Here is a 22,234-nt window from a genome sequence, read left to right on the forward strand (position 1 = left end):
TCCAGGAGCAAAAAGCTCTTATTAACGCATGTATTATTAGTTTTGGCATTCAATGGAATATGCTAAAAGACTAGCGCTTGCTCAGACATCCTCCACCCACTAGAATTTCAATAAAAAAACATTCAAAGCTCTGCGCTAGAGTATAGCAGGATAGACCTATCTCTGGCCACATCTACAGTTACCACCAGTCTCTACTGTATGTAATTAAGAATGGGCAGTCCATCACACCCTAATATCAAAGGTGTTTTTTATACTTGGTGTCCACCAAATATAAAACTTTTATTAGGTCAAGATGTCATCTTTACATGTTTCTGTCTTGATGCCCAGTCTTTTCACGTTCACACTTGTCACACCATTTAGCTAATATGGTGGCTTCCCTAGGATATCATTTTGTTGTTCCTACTATAGTTTTATATTGTTTATTAATAACAAAAGTGCAGTGCTTTAACATTTTAAGTTAGATTTTTACGTGTTCCTACACATGCAAAAATGTTTGAGAGCCATGTATGCCTAACTTTGCACAACTAAAATAATGTCAACAAAAAATGTTGTGTCAGTGGATGATGCTATGAACACAAACAACCAGTAGTTACTGCCAGGATGCCTGCTGCCATTGCGAAACAAATTGAACCAGGAGATCTTTATCTAATGATTTTTAAAATTACTTTACCTTTAATGATCAATATGCTTGGGATTATTTGGTACATGGCTCTCTGGTTTGTAATTCTTCAGTTGTGTAACTAATAAAAAACATAATGCAACCTCTTTGGTATCCTGTGCTTTTGACTTACTTGGCCAAGCTTATTAAATAGCAACAAAATACATATAATCAGAATTATTTATTGAAATGCTTTCTGACTTACTTAGCTCTTGCTTTGCCTAAAGGCAATGGAAACTGACAGAAACATAACATGCTTCCATCACATTTAATTTACTGGAAATTAATACTTGACGAATAACTGTTGCATTTGAGGTGCATGTAGTGCTCTTTTTTGTTTTTGGGCAAATGGATTTTTGTTGCAACTGAAATGCAGATCTCTCTAAACCCCTTCCCAGAACATATGGGCTTTGGGAGAAAGACTGAAGTAAATGTTTCCAACTGGGGTCTTATCCTGCTTTTGTTGCGGGGCACCAGTGAATTGTCCATGGGCAACACAGCATGAGTGATACCCATAAATGTCAGGCCCGCCCGTTATCAGTGTCGTTAGTGATGTCTGCCCACCCATTATCAGTGTCGCTAGTGACCTTGGTTGGGTCACTGGCTATGCCCCCTCATGGCCATGTGGTCCCGTCCCGATTCATTGCATACAAATTTTGAGAGGTATGGGATTAATGATGGCAACAAATGGCTGCTACTGCCTAAGAATGTAATTCCTACAATTGTTATGGAGGCTGGGATATTTTGTCCTGGTGCTGAACAATGTCGGTCACACCATGCATTATAGTTTTTAATGCATGGTGTGATATCATCAACAGATATATATGTAACACTGTACTTATGAAGCGTTCAATTATCCAAAACTAATGGCAACATTTTTTTTATCTGTGAGTATGGATTTTTGAATGCTTTGTAGCATGGAATTTTTGCAGAGTGAAGCAGCGAAGACTAGCTCTGCAGAAGAGTTTATCCAACTTCCTGTTGTGGAAATAAAAACAAATGGCAATATTGCGGAGACATGTAATCCCATAGCGGCTGAAGACCACACAGTTATGTGAGCTTTGAGTTATCTTTGTGGTTTTGGTTTCTTTGTGAATGGAGCCAATGCAGTTTTGCCTTGGAAAAAAACGACATTTTATGATTTTACCAGTGTTATTTGTTATAGCGAGGAAAATTTAATACCATATTAGTAGATAGGAAATGCTTATGTTGGACCATTTCAGCAATGTTACATATGTTCTTTTAGATGACTTTTCATTTGTGCTTGTTGGTAACCAGTTTCTATTTATGCATATGGCTATCTGTCATCTTCTTTACATGTACCAACACTGTGGTTTCCTTTACTAAGGAACTGGAATCTGTGAGACCTATACTTGGGACTTAGCTGTCATATAAGACGATGAGTTATATGTAAGTTGTGGGACCTGCTTGGTTTTTTTTTTTCTTTCACTGTTGAACTTAGCCCTGCATGCAGCACAAAATATTTTCAACTTGTGTATTTCAATATGAATACTTTATACCCTGATGGAGTTATAAGCTTTTTGAGTTAATCGGAATACTGCTAAACTTCATATTTTGTTCAGTGATGGAGGATTACACTTTTTCCCTGAGTGCACTTAAGCCTGAGTAATAACATTAAAATATCCATGTTCCATAACATATATATCTCTGTATATTTAAAATGTACTTTTGGCATCATCTACATATCTCAAGTACATGCCTCCCAAACATCCTGTTTTTGGCACATTCACAATTTTCGGGTCCTCTCCTGCTGTCTCGACTTTGTTACCTGGTGTCCAGCTTTTGAAGACACCAAGGAACTGTTCCCAAAAATTGTAATGGCGGTGCATTATTAGACTTGCTTGCGCTACACTCAGGGCTCTAGGACCCTGCAGAGAGCATTCAAATAGTGCTCTCAGCATTGTATGCCCTTTGAGGGCTGACTTACTGGATTTGGCAGGCAGCCTGGTGTACATTCACACCAGGCTGACCTACTATTAATTAAAGTGGACCTGCCCTGTTTCTGGGTCCCCTTTGGGTCAAGCTAGTGATGAGATGACTTTACTGGACTATCCCCCTTTGCATCCACACACCAATGTACTGCTTCTTGGGCACCAATTTTGGGGGAGTAAGCAAGTATGACCTGGGGAAAGTCCACCTTGGCCTTTTTGGAATTTCCAGCCAGCTCAACATGCAGAAGAACACAAACCAGTGTGTGTAAAATGTGTATGTTTTGGCATGGCTCGTTTCTATGGTCCATTTTCATCTCTTATTGTACATTTGGTTTAGTACCATTGAAATAAGGACATTACATTCAGTGAAATATTTACCATCCATGATGCGGATTAGGTCCAGGCTCAAAGCAGGAATTACCGTTGTTAATTTTGTAATGCCTGATTTACAGGTGATTGATTTATAATGCAGCTGCAAGCCCCATAATGCCTTATCTTCTCTTGCTTCTATCTATATTTGTTCCAGTAGAACAGCCAGATATCAATTAATGAAGCTGTGTCTGAGAGCTCTTCTGTGATTTTAATGGTAAAACCCACCATCTACAAGCTGCCCCAGTGCTAGGATGTTTCTCCTGCTAATTCAGCTAAAACATGAGTCAGTTGAATTAAAACTGCACACACAATATACACGCAAGTTCAAAATATATCATATAGACTAATTCATAATACTTACCTCCCAAGGTCTCCCAAGGTCTGTCTCTATCTAGGAATGATAGTCCTTATTTGGGTCTCCTATCCCTCTGGCGGTCTTTTTTATCCTCACTTTCCTCTTTTCTATGAGCTTCCATTGGTTGTGTCTGAGTGTACAATAGACCGCTACAGCAAAAGTATTTAGTAAAATATCGTTAAACTACAATAGAAATTGGAAATCGGATACATTCTAAATTACTTTTCAATTGCATAAATTGTTATTAGTAAGTCACCTAAAGTGTCTCAGTAATAAGTGTAACCTTTAGCATACATACAACATGTACATTAGTTTTGTGACCCATTTTTAAAATAAAAATTTCCAAACAGTCCAATATAATTAATAAAAACAACTCTCAAATCGAATGAGAGTCTGTGGCCCCTTGTTGCTTACCTGTTCCGCCATCTGCGTACATGATAAGGCTTGCTCAAAGTGCAATCTAATGTAAAACAAATTCACATGGTCATGGCCAACTTCTTTATAACACACAGAGATCTCCAGTGCTGTATTATTTAGCATGCATCGTCTAGTGCTGCTACTGCTGTATAACAGAAATTTTTTCCCGTACCACACTTAAGAAAGACAGGCATGGCATGCTTCCAGACAGTCCCGCCTTCTGGCTTTAGTTTCCTGGTGTCCTGTATTCGTTGACACAGGAAACGGTCCCCAGGCAGCACATGTTGTGCAGCGGACTCTAGGACCATGCAGAGAGCACTTCAGCAGCATTTCCTGCATGGTCCTATCAGTAAGGTGATGCAAGTCATGTCACTGGCGACACCCCTTCAGGGCCTGTCCGATTGCATACCTCCCAATATTGTGAATAATGCTTGGGAATATGTTTTAGATGCATTTCCCCTGGTTTATATCAAAGGAAATGGAACAACTGAACTAAACAAATTTAGTTTCACTTTAGCTGTTTGTGAATAGCCGAGTCCGCCTTATTTATATGGAGATTCAGTAGGCAGCCAAACTGCAGCTGCAATTGAGTGCAAATTAATTTTACATAACTAAATTTACATTTTATGAATTGTATGTGGGTTAAAACAGCTGAATCGCATCAAGCGAAGGGAATTCAGGACAAATTGTGTGTGCAAAATACTTATAGTACCGCCTCCTTAGAAATGCTTACAAAAATTGCATCATACACAGCTGGAATTATATCCCCCCAAAAAAGGGTGAGCAATTAATATTCATAGTCATCTAAAACAACGCCTTGAATACATTAATGCCATTTCACTATTTTAGCCATTTAGTTGTGTGCCCAGCATTAGCTACACATGTACCCAGCTGTCGTCTTTGTTCACTGCAGGTTACTGTCCCTAAACAGAGAGAGAATATAAACTGTGATGTTCTATATTGTGATACAAGTAAGAAAATGTTTGGGAACACAACCTTGTACTTGCACTCTATGCAACCCTGTAATCACTAAGCAATCCCATTTTGGGACACATGTATGCCTGCTATATTTTCTGTTATATATATATTTTTTTTTTTTAATTCTTTATTTTTGAGTGCATATAGGTTAACATTTACACACGTGTGTGCCATGCCCCAATGGCAGGCACCCATTATATAGCAGTAAACATCGTTTTTGTGTGGCATAACATAGAAATACAATGCACAATTTTTGTTTTTGTTGTAAGCGACACTTGAAAAAGGCATCGCACAAGTATTAAAGATGCAGAACAAAGTTAAATATACGCGTAGGTAAGGTGGTAACTCAAATTGTTATAATTGTAAAATAAATTCGCCAGTAGTTATATAATGAAGGCTGTGTCAAAAAATGAGACGTGTAAAGCTTTAACTAGACATTCATACACATGAATTTGGACTGTGCTGTAAGCGCCTCATGTATCAGTGTGCTGCAGTTCCCCTTTGTGGTGTATGGCTTAATGGGGCGATCAGGCGGCCAAATCGATTTTCGTCTTTCCAACGTAAATGCATGGTTCAATGCCATGTAGCGGCCTAACTATTGCGTCAGGGCTGGCGGGGGGGGTCTAGTGTTTAGAGCTTAATAAGTATAATTAAATGCAGTTACGCAAAGGGCAGGCAATGTGGACTGGTTCAATGGTACCTGATGTATTCTTCCTTAATAAAAGGTTAGGGCGAATGTCACAGCTATCTAGCTGCCATGAGCGACATTGGGCTAGTAAAAGGGCTCGAAGTACACCGAGCAGTGTATCGCATCACCCATTTTCGCCTCAATTAAGAGCATTGTAGGTCAATATAGGGAGTGCAGGAAGAGTCCAGCCCCATCAGGGATGCTGCAGAAGGTTTAGCTTATCTTAAACGACAGAAAAAAACACAAATACAAAGCAAAAAACAAATATACCAATACAACATATATACATGTATAGAAACCCGTACTCTGTACGTAAAAACTTAATATAAAACCTTCGTATAAGGCTCCTACTGGCCCAGCCTAATTAAAAACAGTAGAGCTCAGAAGCGAAAATCCCTTATTATATGAAGCAATGGTGAGTGCCTCGTGTGGTGGGATCTAGAAGGAGACGTTGGGAGTACTATGGGCTAAGAAGCCACGGGATGTAGGCCTGAGAACTGGGTATGAATCTTATGGGGTGGTTAGGAGGACCACCGGGGTTTGGAGGGTATGTTGGAGGGGGCATTAGGGTGTTTACGGTAAAGGCATGTGAGACCTTATTGGGTGTGTTTGCATGCCGTCCCAAAATTATTTTACGAGGAAACCCTAGGCGGTTGAGGTGTCGTTAATTACTGGGGTATGCGTGAGTTTTATTCTGGTTCCCTTTTTTTTTTTTGTTTCCTTTTTTCTTTTTCCTTTCGTTGTTACAGTGTGAGTTACATAAGACATACACCTCTCCTAAGCGAACTGTACCAGATATCAAGGCGTCTAAGGTGATTTCTCAGTTCCCGTAGTCCACTTTAACTGCAGGGAGGGGATAGTTTATACCTTCGTCCTCTAAGGATACCAACTAGTCTTATGGGATGCCAATATACCCCCAACATTGCTCGTGAGAGACGGTTTAAACCCCTTTACCGCCTGAGAGGGCCCCGCCACCATAAATCCCTATGGCAGAGAAGGGAGCACATGACAATGACTAAAAACAATAAGAACAATAATTAGCAGATCAGTATGAGCGGGTGGTATTCAGCTGGCCGTACTTGCATCACAAAAAAGTATGGCAGGTCTGGTCCCTGTCTCATGCTCGGCGGCAAATGTCCGCAGTGAAGCCAGAGCATTCAGCAGTTCCATCCAAGTCATCAGCTCGTGCGTGGGTCCGGTCCTGCTTGGAATTAAGTTGTGGGCCCCGCTCTAGCGGTTAGCGCTCTGTCCCTGGGTACAAAGACACGGGTAGCCCCGGGGTCCCATCCATGAGGGTTTGTCGGGCCCAGCGAGTCCGGTGGTAGTTCCAGTGCGAGCAAGTGGCTTGGTGCCTCCGATAAGTCCCGTATGGTGATGACGGTGTCTCCGCGTGGTATCTGGAGTGATCGAGACTGGCTCCATCTGTAGCTGATGGTCTTCGTGCGCAGGAGGGAGGTAAGTGGTCGGAGCGACCGTCGCCAAGCAAGGGTTCCCCCTGACAGGTCAGCAAAGAAAGTTAGAGACATTCCCTCGAAGTTATAGGGAGTTTGCCCTCTGACTGCTGCCATCACTGTCGCCCGGTCCCTGAGGGTCTGGAACTGTATCACAATGTCCCTGGTAGCTGCGGCTGGTGCCTTAATCGGCTTCTGTAGTCGGAAAATACCCTCCAGCGATATCGTTTTAGCCTGTTTTGGTGGAAGTATGGCTGTCAGGAGGCGCCTTGCGAGGTGTGGGAGTTCTTCTGGTGGCACCGTCTCCCCTACACCCCTTAGTTTTATGTTCTTCTGTCTCCTCTTGTCTTCAAGGGCGTCGAATCTACTCTCATAAGTTGCGCTCTGTTTTGTGAGCTCTTCCACCTGTCGTGTGAGGACATTAATTTGTTGTGAGTGGGCTTGTGTTTTGTGCTCCATTTCTCCGATGCGGCCTGTCAGGCCCCGTAGGTCCTCACGGATCATGGCCACGTCCGCCGAGATTTTAGTGTGGAGCTCTGCCATGAGTTCCCTGATGGCCGTTAAGGTTACTGGGGCGGCATCGGGAGTTCTTTGCTGAGGTGCTACTTGTGTAGTCATTTGCCGAGCCGTTGCCAGCGTCTGGTCATCGTCCCCTTCCTCCGACATTCCGTCGGAGAAGTCGGAACAGCCGCCATGGAGAGCCGCCATTGTAGACTCCTGGGCGCCATGTGCCTGCCTCCAGAGGTCCCCGATGCTTCTCCCCTGCTGGGGTCGGTCAGGTTTCAGTTTTTTCGTCTTCTTACCCATTAGTGAGTGTAAGACGTTTCTTAGGTGCCTTTTTTGAGGGGGTCACCCCTATATTAAAGGTTAGTTTTCTCGTCGTTTAGCCGGAGCTCTGAGGCCGTGCGACTGTCCGCTTCGGTGGTTAGGCCACACCCCCTTTCTGTTATATTTTAATTAGCTATGTAATAGTATAGTTATGCTTTTCTTTTGCAGACTAAACTAGTTTTTCATCAGAACACGTTACAAATTATAGTACTTTTGATTGAGCGTGAAAGTAGTCCAGGAAACAAGAAATTAATTCAGTCTAATGATATTTATGAGCTTTTCCAGTTTCCCATGAAACCATATAAGGCATTTAAACCCTCTACCAGTAGAACAGATGGTAAAGTAGGTATTTTTATAGGTGCTTATAAAAGATGAAAAACCGTGCATATGATGTGAAAATGTGTCTGTGTGTTTTTTGACTAATATGAAAACAGAGAACATTGACTTTATTTATGTTTCTAGATGCTCAGCATGGGTACAAGGCAGATACAGAATGGATATACTTATTTTATCATTTACATTCCCAGAAGATTAGAAATAAATGGTTTTACTTTTTACCACAAAGCGTTCCAAGAAAATGACCAGTTAGTAGTGTCCAGAGACGGATGCGTGCTTGCCAAAATTAATACCTGTTTGGGATGACATGGTGTGCGCTTAGGAGTGCAAGAATGCGACTTTCATTGAGCTCATCCTGTTCTTGTAAGCAGTTGTTTTATCCATTTTGGTATATTATTCTAAATGAATGAGGAATTAACTTATTGTGCACTAGATCTCAGTCTAGGTTTTTTTAATGCAGTTTTTGCACAGCACTTAATGCAAAACAATATTGATTCCAACTTTACCAGAGGCTATGAGGAGAAGAATTTTTGAAAGTTATGTTCCTTTAACAGTGTGTTTTTCTTATTCCTAAACTGGGAATGGGTCTTAAGTTAAAATCTTACTAATACATAGATCTTCCGTGGTGCTTTTTCCATCTTTAGCTTTGAGTTTCTATGCAAATAGAAACAAAATAAAACAGAGTACTTGTTGGATGTAGGAACAGTCACAATCTGTACTCTATTTGCATGAATGTTCATCCAATTTGAACAAACCTGTCAGAACAAATTCCTTTGACAAAGCTCTGCCAACTGCATTGGGAAGTGCCAGCGGTGAGTTGACAGTTCAAATGCTGCCTTCAATTAGATTGTCAGGTATAGCTGGATAGAAATATATTTCCAGGTGAGATTTAAATTAGGATAAACCTTTTTCTGTAATGGAAGCATATTGTAAAACACAAAGTCCAGTAAAAGCAGGGTTGTTTTATCTATCTTAACCCCTTAAGGACACATGACATGTGTGACATGTCATGATTCCCTTTTATTCCAGAAGTTTGGTCCTTAAGGGGTTAAAGGAACACCCAAAGCACCATAACCACTGCATGGTGCTCTAATGGCTATGATGCCCTGGAACTCCCTCCACTATTCAGGTGTTTAAACAATTGCTAATGGTTTTATAACAGTCCGCTGGGTGCCAACTACAACCTGCATGAGAGCCGGAAGCTTCTTAATCAACAATTTAACACCAGATAGAGCCTGCAGGAGCATATTATGTGTGGTTACAATTCAATTTACAGAGCAAGCTGCTAAAGCAAGCTATCATCTGATTACAAATTAATATATATTTTTTTTGTTATGCAGGCTGTGTGAGTCACAATGAGAGAAGGTGTAGCTAGGGATGCATAATTAGAAACAAAAATGATTTGACTTTTTTTTTTTTTTTTTTTTTACAAAAAACCTCTTTACAATTACTATGTGTTTTGCAAATAAAGGATTCGAGATTTTATTTTCAGCCCAAGTTGCTACTTAATTTAAAGGAACACTGTAGGCACCCAGACCACTTCAGCTAAATGAAGTAGACTGGGTGCTGCGACCCTTTTGCACTTAGTGCTGCAACGTAAAACATTGCAGTTCCAGAGAATTGCAATATTTACATTGCAGCTCTAAATCTGCCTTCTGTGGCTGTCTAACAGACAGCCACTAGAGGGCTTCTGGAATCCTCATGGACCCCCAGTTTCAGATTTTCCCCAAAGGAAACCATTGAATAATACCATTGCCGTGCATGCGCATTAGGTCTCCCCCCGCCAGCTGACGTTGGCAGGGGGAGGAGCATGAGCAAACATACATTTGTTTAACCTTTTAAGTCTGCATTCAAGATTTTTGGGCTAGAGTTTCATCTTGTCAGTCTAGAGATGTCGGTAGAAGCTAATGTGTCTTTGAAGAAAAAAAAAAAAGACGATATTGAATTGCATTTTTTTTTTATACATTGAAACATTCTAAACAAAGACATTCATGTCCATATCTAGTCCTGCAAGATATATAACTAGCACTGGCTAGTGAAGTATTAGGAGATGTGTAAAATATCACGGTGACATTTGATACAATCCAATTGGGAAATAAGTAACAACATAAATTTACAATATATGATTCTATATATTTTAAGTTGTTGAGTTAATTGCACCAGCAAATAAGAATAATCACACCTTAATATCACATAGCAAACATTATAGGCTTGCTGGAATGGAAAAAGTCCATTATAGTCTGCTTTTGTGGAAAAAAAGATACTGCACATGTTTTATAATGTTATTTCAAATGGTAGAAAGTATTTTTCCAGTCTCAAAAGTACAAATGCAGAATGCCTTTATATGTGGATATTTGTGCTGGAAAAGATTTGCTTTGATGAGTCTTCTTATGGTTACGCGATCCCTTGTGTTTGTGAAGATTCTAAATGGTTGATTAGTCATTTGTTTTATTTACCCTTACACCATCGTTCTAAATATGAGCTTTGAATCACACAGTATTAATGTCATGGTGTGCATGTTACTTGACTTTCTGTGGTTTAAGGATAACGCTGGAATAGGAACGAATGCATGAGAAAGCGTAGGGTGATATTTCCCTTGTGTTGATGAAATTATTTTCAAGATGTAGAAACTCAATACTTGAATCTTCATCATTCTCCTCATTGCAAATGCAGTTACGAGAGACAGACCTATAAATACACAAATAATTATTTTATAAATGTTTATAATTGTTGGAGGGTATTATTTTAATTAATAGAAATATGGAGACAAGTATCATAAATACACACACAGTGTGAAGTAAGTGGGTGTAAATAACTTTAATTTGCTGTGTCAATAAAAAAAAAAAAAAATAGCACAACATGAAATCCATTATTTATCCAAAGTGGTGAAAACCAGGACACATTCCCAAAGACTCATAATGCCATAACATGTACCTGTATTGTGCTTAAGTGCCCCATGGAATACTGTCCATTTCTTTTCAAGGGAAATATAAATGAATAAACAATCCAGGCTGTGGACCAATATTTTTACAAATAATTCACTAACAAAACATGCAACGAAGGCAGAGCCTAACTACTGAAGCGGATAGTCCCATGGCCTCAGAGCTCCGGGCTACAATAGTGATTATTAACCGATATCAACGGTTTATTCTGACCCAACTACATCCCAGGGAGACCCCAAGACTCATTCGGGGCTAATGAGTCAAAAAACAAAAAATCAAAAAGCCTGACAAGCCCTGATTGGGCATGAACAGTTGGGAGTTATGGCTGCAGGCCCATGGCGCTCCTGGACCCAAGATGGCGTCCCTCCATGGTGGCTGCTCAGACTTCTTTGACATGACGTCGGATGAAGTAGAGGGGGAGTACTCACCTATACCAATGCTGCCCCCACCGGCCCGACTGCCGCTCCCGCCGCCCACATAGTTCCCACGCCGACAAACTCATGGCAGACCACCACCAAAAAATCTTAGCCGATATGACCACGATATGGGAAAACCTGCGGGGTATAACCAACTAGTTAGGGGTTGTGGATGGCACATCCAGCACCCACTCCAGCCAAATCAAAGAGCTACAACAAGAGGTTCAAGAACTGCAACAGCAGAATCTTCCTACCGAACGCAGGTTTGCCACACAAGAGGACAAGCGGCGCCGAAAAAAAATGAAAATCATGGGGGTCGCTGAGTGCAGCTGAACTGCCACACTTCACCAGGCGCTCCTCGCAGCACTGTTGACCCTGAGAAAGGCCAAAGCGGTTCAACTGGAAGGAATATTCCGCGTACCGAGACCAGCCAAGGAGCCACCTTCTGCTCCTGGGGACCTGGTGATACATTTCCAGAACCATAAAGACAAAGCTGCAGTATTAGCTGCCACTAGAGGTCCAACAACTTACCTCTTTGAGGAGATGGACCTGCCATTCTATGCAGCTCTCTCTAGAGGAACATTGGCATGGAGAAGGTCACTGCGACCAATTACCTCCCTTTTGCGAGCACAACAAATCCGTTACTGATGAGGCCCAGCTAACGCACTGCTTGTCACCCGAGGGGAAGCAACGCACGCTATCATAGTTACATAGTTACATAGCTGAAAAGAGACTTGCGTCCATCAAGTTCAGCCTTCCTCACATATGCTTTTGCTGTTGATCCAAAAGAAGGCAAAAAACCCAGTCTGAAGCGCTTCCAATTTTGCAACAAACTAGGAAAAAATTCCTTCTTGACCCCAAAATAGCAGTCAGATGTCTCCTTGGATCAAGCAGCTATTAGCCCAATAATTAGAAATTGTATCCCTGTATGTTATGTTTTTGCATGTATTTATCCAATTGCAATTTAAACATCTGTATAGATTCTGACAAAACCACCTCTTCCGGCAATGAATTCCATATCCTTATTGCTCTTACTGTAAAAAAAACCTTTTCTTTGTCTTAGATGAAATCTCCTTTCTTCAAGCCTAAATGTGTGACCTCGTGTCCTATGTATAGCCCTGTTTATGAATAGATTTCCAGATAATGGTTTGTACTGGCCCGAATATATTTGTACATGCAGGAGGCCATGAAGGTACTGAGACACTTGGCCCAGCCATACCCACAGCAAAATCCACACATTACCACAGCTGGGACCCAATACACGCTGCAGAATTTGTACCTCGAAGGATAACCGCAGATGCATACGCCGCGGTCACAACCTGAACTCAGGCTGGTCTACACAGACAAGTTGCCAGGACACTCTTCCACTATCCAATATATGTAATACGAGTTTTGTTATAAGGTTAACGCTATGACTAGAGCACGGTTAGATTGGACCACAACCACTGACATGTAGGCCAAAACACCTACCCGACTATTCATTGCCCCCCTCCACGCCTCAGGGTAATTGAGGTGCAGTACACAACAGACCGAGACAACAAGGGGAGCACAAAAACCCTCTCTTATCTCTTTATTAAGAGGACACGACTGCCATACCTAGACCGGCCCACTTCCCCCACAGTAAAAACCAAATAGCAGTTTTAGTTTATTTATGTTACATCTGTTAAGTTTTACTTTTGTTGACTCGTGGAACAGGCATATTTCAGCCTATGTGACCTTAGTGAAGCATCAACCCCTAGGCTGACGTCGCGCAACACACTCATCTTCACTGTGTCTCGACTTATTATAAAAAATGTGCAACGATACTCATGCCAGATTTTACTACTATGTATATTGAAGAGCTGAAAAATGCTGTCATGGCATTGTTAGCCGTTCCGTGATGTCTTTACTATGCACAAGAAAATAAAGAATTTGTATTAAAAAAAAAATGCAACAAAAAAATAAAAAAATAATTTAAACAATGTAAAATAAGAGAGGCTCAATTTTAAACATCCTGCATTCCTAGGATTTACAGCTGCAGTAGTGGCTCAAACGCTAAGGTTAAAAAAAATCTTGATGCTCCCCTTATTTTCTATGTCAACTGTGTATGTCCCATGGACTTCTTACTAGCCGCAGCATTTGGAAGCAATTGAATTTAACAGATAAGATACATTGAACTGCTGCCTAAGCTGTTGGGAAATATACTATGTCTGCTGTGAGCTAAGCAGACCTGCATGTATTTAAAAATATATATATATATTTTTTTTTTTTAAATTTCAGAATTAGACTTGTGGATGGTGTGAAAATTTGGTTTGGCCGAACTTGAAAAATCTGAATCAGGAAACAAATTTTCCAAACAAAAAAAAAAACTATGTTTGCAAATGTATTAAATATAGATGTATTTATTGTTTTACTGCACCTCCTTTCCCCCCCCCCCCTCTATTAGTGACTTCTCCCTTGATCTGTTAATCTAGCCGTCAATCATATTTATTCGCATCAATCTTTTTTTTTTTTTTTGGCACAATGGACAGAATTTCTAATAACGAAAAAAAAAATAACATGCTCGTCCATTTCGTGTTTAATATGGTTTAGGGAATTTGAAAAAATTCCTCAATCGACTTAAACTCAGCGTTCGGGAGGAAGCAATTCTCCAAGTCTATTCAGGGGGACTTTTATGTAGCTTTTCAATATTATAGCTTTGCCCTTTTCAACTGAAGAATATAGTAAGTGGTAGATGAAAAACAGAAACATTGCTCTGTGTGCCCTGGCTGTGCCTAGACTAAATTGGATTGTGATGTCATTTGCTAAATATGTTGAAAGCAGAGCAACGGAGGGTGGAGCCTAGCGCTCAAACGGAGTGGCCGCAACTTACTGAAGCTCCGACAAAGGAGACCAAAAGACGGGACAAAACAACGCTTTTACCACACTACTGAAAGAGCAAACTACCCACCTTGAAACACCCGGGCGGGAGCTACAACCTCATGCCTTTCTTATTCCCGCAACCCAGCAGGAAAATACGTAGGAGGCCTGGGGCCTACTCCGAGCCTCGCAACACATGGGCAACGTGGGAAATACCGGAGTGGCCAGAATCATATCTATAATCCCCTACATACCAGACCCAGCACCCCCCACGGACCACCGAAAGCATGGGCAGAAAAAACCAAAAGACTCCACTGAACACAAACAAAGACACTCAGGATATAGGCGCAATGCTACAGCGCCCAACTGTCACAAAGGTGGCGCAGGGGCAACCCGAGGGCCCGAGTGAACGCGAGAGACTCGGAAAGGCCCACACATACCGAACCGCTCACAGCGGAGCAGGTACCGGGACCCAACCAAAATCCAGCCACAAAACAGGACATAGCAGACCTATTACACGAAATGAGGCAGCTGCATGCCGCAGACCTGGACCTACTCAAAACTGAAATCACAGCGATTACGGCACGCACTCAGGCCTCCGAAGAAGACATCCAGGATCTACGACAGGAGGTACAGAGCCTGAAAGAAACCCTGTATCAACTACAAACTTCCCAGACCACGCTCCTAACAAGAGCGGACCAAGCGGAGGACCGCCACAGGCGGATAAATATTAAGATAAGGGGCATCCCCGATTCTGTAAGCCTAACGGAATTGCCCCATTACATTAGGAGGCTCACCACCTCGATAATGCCACATGCACAAGCAAAGAAACTCACCTTTGAAGGCTTCTTCCGCATCCCGAAGCCGAGGCAAGCACCAACAGGAGCCCCGTAGGATGTGATTGTCCGATGCCACTCGACCACCGATAAAATCCAAGTGATGACCGCAGTCCGGGGTAAAACACAGCTTAACTTTGAAACCGCGCAATTAACATTCTACCAAGACATCACCCGCACCACGATGCTGTGGCATCGATCGATGGGCCCTGCGACCAGCCAACTTCGCAACGCTGGCATAGAATACCGGTGGGCACTGCCATGCACTCTACTAGTCACCAAAGATGGGAGCACGAAAAGACTGTCCACACTACAAGAAGCAACCCTATACCTACAAACCGCCGGCTGCGGAGACAGCAACTACCTCGAGCTCACACACCTGGGACCCGGAGAGATTGGTGCCCTTTAACCCGAGAGGCGTCGAACGCCCAGCGGCCCCAACCTGAAAGAACTGTGCTCACCAATATGAAGATGTACCACACTGTTGAGTGAGGACTCTAGTTATAAGCACCCCGCTTACAAGTTATTGATTTGTTTATTTAGTTTTGTTTGGACTTCAAAATGCCTTATTGTCCACTAATCTGGCTCAATATACACCTACAAAGTTTACTATGACATAGGTCATATACCGCATACAGGTCAAATACATACCGGCACACTCTTAAGCTCCACACACAAGGACACTAGACCAACTCCAGAGTCGCACTCCACCTACCCTCACGGGACCCTGACAGGAGACGAGATCCCCATGTAGGCACCCCCCACACACACCAGACACTTCTAATAGAGTACACCCTCTACCGAACATTACAGACGCAGACACACGATTCCTACCGGAACAACAGACACATAAACCCCTTACAACGCCAAGGTGCAGAGAACAAACGGCCCAGCAGGGCACATGGCACTGGGACACCACCACTTGGCACCCGAGCAAACAACCAATCTCACCCCATAAACATAAAATACGTGCAAGGAATACTAACAATGCATTATGTACCTGCAAATGTCAATCCATCTCAATGCTTACCCTGAATGCATATGTTCAACCTATTGTCAAAAGCAGCACATGAAAAATAAAGAATAAAAAAAAAAAAAAAAAAGGAAAGCAGAGCAACACCTGAAAAGGGGCTAACACATGTTGTAGGTGATTTTCGATCATTTATGAAATGGTGTAAGTTCCAGATAAATGATATTTCCCAGTACTGTCCACTGCGTGCTTGAAAACACTCGCTCAACTTGATTACTATTTTTTTTTATTCTCCATATATCAAATTTTATTGATATATTTCAGAAGTATAAACATGACACATTTTGTACTTCATAAAAGTAAAACAAAAAGAGATAATACCACTAACAACAAGGTGCAGTATACAAAAACTTCATAAATAAGTGTACCCTCAAAAACACTTCAAACAAAGCAAAGAAAAAATGGGGGAAGGAAGTGTAAAAACTGCAAGCAAAACACCCCAAAATACAAGATAAAAAATTAATCTGCAAAGAAAAAAAAAAACACATAGTGCAATAAAATATGACAAAGTAATGGAGGGGTGGGGTGGTAGAGAAGTCACAAGAAGTAATATGGTTCAGGCTAGTCTCCCCTTTTAAGGGTGGTCCTTGTGGATATCACTGTAGTGCTGTAGATTGTATACTGTGCGTCTTCCCAGAATTTATGTATACTGTGTGTTGGGAATAATACACTTTGCCTATATTTTCCTCACTATCACTGTGAATCTTCATATGACATATGAGAATAGAGAGGAGAGCACTTACAAGAGATCAAATATGGTAATGCCTCTCTCCACATCCAGTGATATCCAGAAGTACCAGGATCCAATATCCACAGGTGGAAGGCAGAAAGCAGATAAAAATAAAATACAAAATAAACAAAAGATAAAAAAAGTCTCAATAAATCCAATGAGTTTCGTCACCAGGGACTTCTTCAGGGATGTATGTACACTCTCTGATGTCTTCTCCTTAAATAGCAGACTTCATAAGTCGTTAATTCTCTGCAACGTTTTCGCGTGCGTTCCACCGTAGAACGCACTAGGAGTTTGTTTTTTTATGTCATCCTTAAAAGCTTGCATGTTTGGTACATGCAAAAGTATACAAGAATCACACAGGACTCAGTATATTTAAACAAACAATATGGCTCTGATGCATCCCAAACCTCGCCCTTCCTCCTTCTGATTTGTCACTGTGCCAAATGAACAAAAGTCACTGAACCTTAAATTGTCTCCTCTAACAAACAAGTAGAGCCAGAGGTGGAACGTAGATAGGAGAAGAAGAGATAAAAGGCAGAATAGGCAAAAGAAGAGATATGTAAGGTAAATAAGATAATGTAAGATAAGATTTGGAGGATGCCCAAACACAGCCCAAACACGTTCAACAGATGCGATGCCCTCCCCTTCCTTCACAAAATGCCTCTACTTACCCAAGATTATATATGACATTTCTTTGTAATGTCTAGTGGTTCGGAGTCTAGCATAAACTGCTTGTATGTCAGGTGTGATTACTAGTCATTACGTAATTACTCGCTGTGACGTTTGGACAGAAGGTAGAATATTATAGTAAGGTTTTGCATAGAACAAAAGTACAGAAGACTGTTTTATTCCACTCCCTGAGCCCAACTTAAAGGGTTATTATAACCCTTTTTAAAATTTTAGGTTTTATAGTTTATAATGTCCCCTTGGGCATTACAAACTATGTCCACACCTCTTTATTTAAGCTTATTAACTATAATAAAACATATTTTGAATTAAGTACCAGGATTCCTTGATCGTGGCCTATGCCGTTATACCCAATGATCCAATCAAATGGTTCTCTTAGAGGACAATTTGATTGGACCATTTTCACCACTAAGAGCGCATGCTTAATCACTATGCCTGTGTCGAGAGGAATAAAAAATGAACAAGGGAGGGATTATTTTAAAAAAACAGAACTGCCTGCAATTGTAGAAGCTGATTACACTGAGCGCTGACAACATATGTATATTTTGTAAGGTATGCAAGGGAGTAGAAGTAGCCCCTGGCATGAAAGTGCAAATATGACTACGTACAGGGGTTCCAGCTGAAATGCTAGAAATATAGATTCCTTCCCCCATGACCACTTATAAAAGCAAAAATGTCATGGAGGCTGGCGTAAAAAAAAAAATTTTTGTAGAATTCCTGTAGTATAATAATTCTTACTTCTCAAGAGAGTAATTTTTAGCTGTATAATTATTTTATATTAAATCGATTCTAAAGATGTATTTTGTTGGCATATTTTTATTATGGTACAACAAAATGACTCTTACCTGATTTTGTTGTTGTTGAGCCTCAAAATATGAAGGTCTTTCATGTCCTCAATTCCAACTGGCACACTTTGCAACTCATTGTGATCCAGAAATATTTCCCTCAGTGAATGATATGCCCCATGAAAAGAAATTGGGTCAATGCCATCATTGGTGAGCTTGTTGGATGTTAGGTAAAGGTACTCCAGTCCTGGATTCATGTGGGCAAACACATAGCCAGGAATTCTCTCAATCTGATTCCCCACTAGTACAAGGTGCAGTAAAGATTTAGGCAAGTAGGATGGGACATGATAAAACTTGTTATATGAAAGATCTAGAGATTCCAGGTTCCTTCAAAAATGGAAATTAAACATAATGTTACACAATTGCTTGTAAACATCTGAGAGGGACCAGCTGTTAAGCCAGTTTCAGATGTCTTATGTTACTGTTTGTTTTATTAATACAATTTAATACACAACCATTAAAGTGGACCTGTCTCCTATTCTTGAAAAAAAAAGAAAAAAATCCTGTTTGTTATACAAATATACAATGTATTCCAGGCTTTCTTGACTTCATGGTGCCAGGGCCGATGCAAGATATTTTGGCTACACAGGCAAAAATGCATTTTATCACCCCACCCACACCAAATTCATCTTAATTTGTGTGTCCCTTAATACCCCACTTGAATGTCTTACAATTGTGTGTTTCTTATCATCTCTTTTGAATGTCTTACCCCCTAGTATATCTTGTAATTTTTTCTCCCAAGCCCATTTGTGTCTTTTTCCACCCCAGCTCCTTGGTGTGTCTCTTACTTCACACAGCCCCTTTATTTGTATCTTTGTGTGTTTCTCTCTTTCCTGAGCCTCTCTGTGTGCTTCTTCCACCCAGTCCCTGTTGTTTGTCTCTGTCTCCCTTTCTTCTCCCTTCTATGTCCCTCCCCCACCCCCATCCCATTTGTGTCTTTTTCTCAACACAGCCTTTCTGTGTGTCTTCCCTCCGGCCCCTTTTGTGTGTATTTCTCTCCTTCCCAACCCCTCTGTGTCTCCCCCCCCCAACACCTTGTCTCTTTCTCCACCCCGCCCCTCTTTGTTTTCATCCCGCCCCTCACAGTGTCTCTCCCCAACCCCCGTCTGTCTCTTTTTCCCCTTTTCTGGCCCTGTCTGTCTCTTTTACCCCTTCCCCAGCACTCCTGTGTCTCTTTGTCCCTCCAGACCCTCTCTAAGTCCCTTTCTTCCCCAGACTCTTTTGTGTGTTTCCTTCTCCCCTTCCCACCCCTCTGTGTGTCTCTTGACTCCAGCATCTTGTCTCTTTCACCAACCAGCCCATCTAGGTGTCTCTGCCCCCACTTAGCTCATATGTGTCGCCTTTACCCCTTAACAGCCCTTGTCTATCTATTTTGTCCCTTACCCAGGCCCCCTGTATCTTTTTCCCTCCCTCTGGGTGTCTCCCCCACAGCCCCTGTCTGTCTCTTTTGCCCCTTCCACAGCCCCTGCCTATTTTTATCTTCCCCACTCCCTTGAGGTCTGTTCCCCACACCCTGTGCCTGCTCACCTTCCTGTGTAGCATGGCTAAGTAGCACACAGCAGTGGAGGAGCTTCTGTTTCCTCTACCGGTCTTACAGCAAGCTGTTTGCCACTCTCTGTGAGCACTTCCTGTCAGACCAGGTAGAGGACACAGAAGCTCCTCTATTGCGGTTTGCGACTTGGTGACACCAAAATGACCGAGAGGCTGGAGGGGGACCACTGAGCTGTGCGCTACCCTTTTGCCTGTCGTGCCCCCCCCCCCCCCACACCCACCCCCCGGTGTGCCTTAAGGCGCCCACCTGTGCAATCTTATGGTTACGCTGGCCCTGCATGGCGCCGTGCATTCCGGTGTAATGAGGAAGCACTCATAAGTATGACACTATGGAAGAAATGCCCAAGAACCCATTAGATGCTTCCCACGCAGATACCTGAGTGAATATGTTTGCATCTAGAACATCACAATGCATTGACATAAAGCTGACCCCTTGGCAGAGTGATTCCGTAGTGCTGTAAACATGTGCTGCCATGAGTGGGGAAAGCCAAAGCAGCTGTCAGTCAGCCCAGGGTGAACACCAGGCTAACACGTGTTTATTGGACACAACTGTCCCCTGGTGGCCACCCACTATCCTGGATCTATACAGTCCCATGTTGAGAGGTATGCTTAACTTTTCTACTTTCTCCACCCTACAAAAACCTAAGGAATTGATTAACTGCAATTTTCTTAAAGATAAAGGTTCCTCTTTAATGATAGTGTTGAAATATCATTTAGTACACAAGTTTTCCTTAAATATACATTTTACAAAATATATATATATATATATATATTTTTTTGGCTATTAACTGTATATTACTACTTGAACACAGGTATTCTCAGTTTACTACCCATATACAGATTCACCTTGACTGATCCTTTCTTACTCAAACAGCAAGAGTACGAAGATCAGATAATTAACTTCACTTTAGACAATAAAACATAACTGGAAAGCAGAGCATGTAAAGGGACACTAGTCATCAGAACTCCCACAGCTTATAGGGACACTATAATCACAAAACAACTTTAGCTTAATGAAGCAGTTTTGGTGTATAGAACATTCCCCATGCAGCCTCACTGCTCAATTCTCTGCCATTTAGGAGTTAAATCACTTTGTGAACCCTAGTCACACCTCTCTGCATGTGACTTGCACAGACTTCCTAAACACTTCCTGTAAAGTGTCATCTAAAGTTTATCCTTCCTTTATTGCAAGTTCTGTTTAATTTAGATTTTCTTATCCCCTGCTATGTTAATAGCTTGCTAGACCCTGCAAGAGCCTCTTGTATGTAATTAAAGTACAATTTACAGAGCAAGAGATACAATTGTTTAAAGGACCACTCTAGGCACCCAGACCACTTCAGCTTAATGAAGTGGTCTGGGTGCCAGGTCCAGCTAGGGTTAACCCATTTTTTTTTTATAAACATAGCAGTTTCAGAGAAACTGCTATGTTTATTAATGAGTTAAGCATTCCCCCAAATCCTCTAGTGGCTGTCTCATTGACAGCCGCTAGAGGCGCTTGCGTGATTCTCACTGTGAAAATCACAGTGAGAGCATGCAAGCGTCCATAGGAAAGCATTGTAAATGCTTTCCTATGCGACAGGTTGAATGCGTGCGCAGCTCTTGCCGCGCGTGCGCATTCAGCCGACGGGGAGGAGAGGAGGAGGAGGAGAGCTCCCCGCCCAGCGCTGGAAAAAGGTAAGTTTTACCCCTTTTCCCCTTTCCAGAGCCGGGCGGGAGGGGGACCCTGAGGGTGGGGGCACCCTCAGAGCACTAGAGTGGTCCTTTAAGGTAAATTACATCTGATTGAAAGTGAAACCAGATTTTTTTTCACACAGGCTGTGTCAAACATAGCCAGGAGAGGTGTGGCAAGGGCTGCATAAACAGAAACAAAGTGATTTAACTCCTAAATGGCAGTGAATTGAGCAGTAAAACCTGAGAGGCATGATCTATACTAAAACTGCTTCAATCAGCTAAAGTTGTTTAGACGACTATAGTGTCCCTTTAATGTAGAGGTTCTGGTATTCTATGGCCTGTCCCTGGAGGCTGGGCACAGTAAACACAGCCTTTTCATAGAAAAGACAGTGTTTACATTGGTGCCAAGTAATACCTCTAGGTGCAGTCACTCAGTCAGACACTAAAGATGCCTCCTATCTCGATGCTGCACAGTGTGTAGCACCTAAGTTCGTATTCACACTCTGCATGGAGACTCTGAATGCTCCCCATTGAGAAGCACTGATTGAATGCATATATAAGTGGAGATGCTGATTGGCGCACTGCTGCGTTTTGCACAATAGCCTTCTATGGGAAACATTGGATTGGCTGAGATCATCAAGACTAATGAG

The 22,234-nt window shown here is 41.9% G+C and overlaps 2 protein-coding genes across 6 annotated transcripts in view; one reads left to right on the forward strand and one right to left on the reverse strand.

The window, feature by feature from the left end:
- CENPP (centromere protein P) overlaps positions 1-22,234 on the forward strand; it is a 348,698-nt gene that overhangs the window by 229,048 nt on the left and 97,416 nt on the right. The window lies entirely within an intron of this gene.
- Positions 9,972-22,234, reverse strand: part of ECM2 (extracellular matrix protein 2) — a 60,859-nt gene continuing 48,596 nt past the window's right edge. For both annotated transcript variants that reach the window (XM_063426477.1, XM_063426476.1), the window contains exons 9-10: positions 18,363-18,689; positions 9,972-10,723 (exon numbers count right to left, since the gene is read on the reverse strand). In XM_063426477.1, coding sequence (XP_063282547.1) covers positions 10,555-10,723; positions 18,363-18,689 — 496 coding nt within the window. In that variant the 3' untranslated portion in view covers positions 9,972-10,554. The remainder of the gene's footprint in view (positions 10,724-18,362; positions 18,690-22,234) is intronic.

Source organism: Pelobates fuscus, chromosome 7, assembly GCF_036172605.1.
Source record: "Pelobates fuscus isolate aPelFus1 chromosome 7, aPelFus1.pri, whole genome shotgun sequence".
Lineage (NCBI taxonomy): Eukaryota > Metazoa > Chordata > Amphibia > Anura > Pelobatidae > Pelobates > Pelobates fuscus.